Consider the following 1113-nt stretch of genomic DNA (forward strand, 5'->3'; position numbering starts at 1 on the left):
GAGTGCTGGTATTAAAGGCGGGCGCCATCACCACCCGACTCAGCCTGTTTTTTTAAAAGCACCCAGGACCATTGACCTAGGGGTGGCACCACCCAGAGCTGGGCCTTCCCACATCAATAATTAATCATCAGTCAGGAAAATGCAGCACAGCACTGACCAATGGCGGGACGTTCTCTCTCAGTTGAAGTTCTCCCTTCTGACGTGAGTCCAGCACGTATCAGATTGACGTAAAACTACCCAGCACAAGTGCTAAACTAAAAGCAGGGAACAAAACAACCAGAATCTGAGCAGAGCTTCTCTGAGGAGTGGACATGCTGCATTAAAAAGTCGGGGAATTTGATTTTAGAAATTCTAATTTGGCCAGCGTTCGTTGACAACAGGTCTAAGAAATCTGTATGTTTTCGAGAAGGAAGTTAATATTTTTTGCTCTTTTTCTGAACTTTATTGCAGCTAGTGGTCAGAAGTTGTATGTAAGGCTCTTTCAGCGTAAACTAACGTGGATTAAGATGAGTAAACTGGAGTATGACGAGATCGCCTCAGACTTAACGCCTGTGGTTGAGGAACTAAAGGACTCGGGCTTTCTACAGACAGGTATGGCTAGGGGGAGGCACGGAGAGGAAAACGGAATTTGAGTGGGATTTCCATGACAATGTCAGTGTGGTGCCATCTCCTGATCCGTGTCTGCTAAGTACTGATTGCTTAAAAAAAAAAAAAGTGTAGAAGCTGTTAGTTTAGGGCAACAGGTTATCATGTGACTTAACTGTCCTGACAGTTCTTGGGTGAAGGTGGCTAGGGCGTGACAGGTGGACTACTGTTGCTTTCCTGGGGCAAGTATAGTAGTCTCTGGGAGATGGGATAATAGGGGTCTTTCCTCTTGAGCTCTTGTCTTCCAGGGAGAACTTGACTCTTCTTGATCCCCATTCCCCCTCTCTGACAAAATGAAGCCAGCTGGGATGAAATACGTTTCTCTAAAAACATCTGTCCCCACCATGCCCGCCCCACCATGCCTGCACAGATCACCTCTGTATGTTGATAAAGACACATGGCTGGGTCCGATTCAGCCTGGTGTGGAATCTGGGGTACACTGTAGCAGAAGAATGCTGGAGCCCTGAG

At 46.9% G+C, this 1113-nt stretch overlaps 1 protein-coding gene across 1 annotated transcript in view; it reads left to right on the forward strand.

Moving 5' to 3' along the window:
• The window catches only part of Fan1 (FANCD2 and FANCI associated nuclease 1), a 30174-nt gene that overhangs the window by 4461 nt on the left and 24600 nt on the right, over window positions 1-1113 (forward strand). Inside the window, exon 3 of the mRNA XM_005357806.3 lies at window positions 451-591. Coding sequence (XP_005357863.1) covers window positions 451-591 — 141 coding nt within the window. The remainder of the gene's footprint in view (window positions 1-450; window positions 592-1113) is intronic.

Source organism: Microtus ochrogaster, chromosome 22 (genome assembly GCF_000317375.1).
Source record: "Microtus ochrogaster isolate Prairie Vole_2 chromosome 22, MicOch1.0, whole genome shotgun sequence".
In the NCBI taxonomy this organism is placed as follows: Eukaryota; Metazoa; Chordata; class Mammalia; order Rodentia; family Cricetidae; genus Microtus; species Microtus ochrogaster.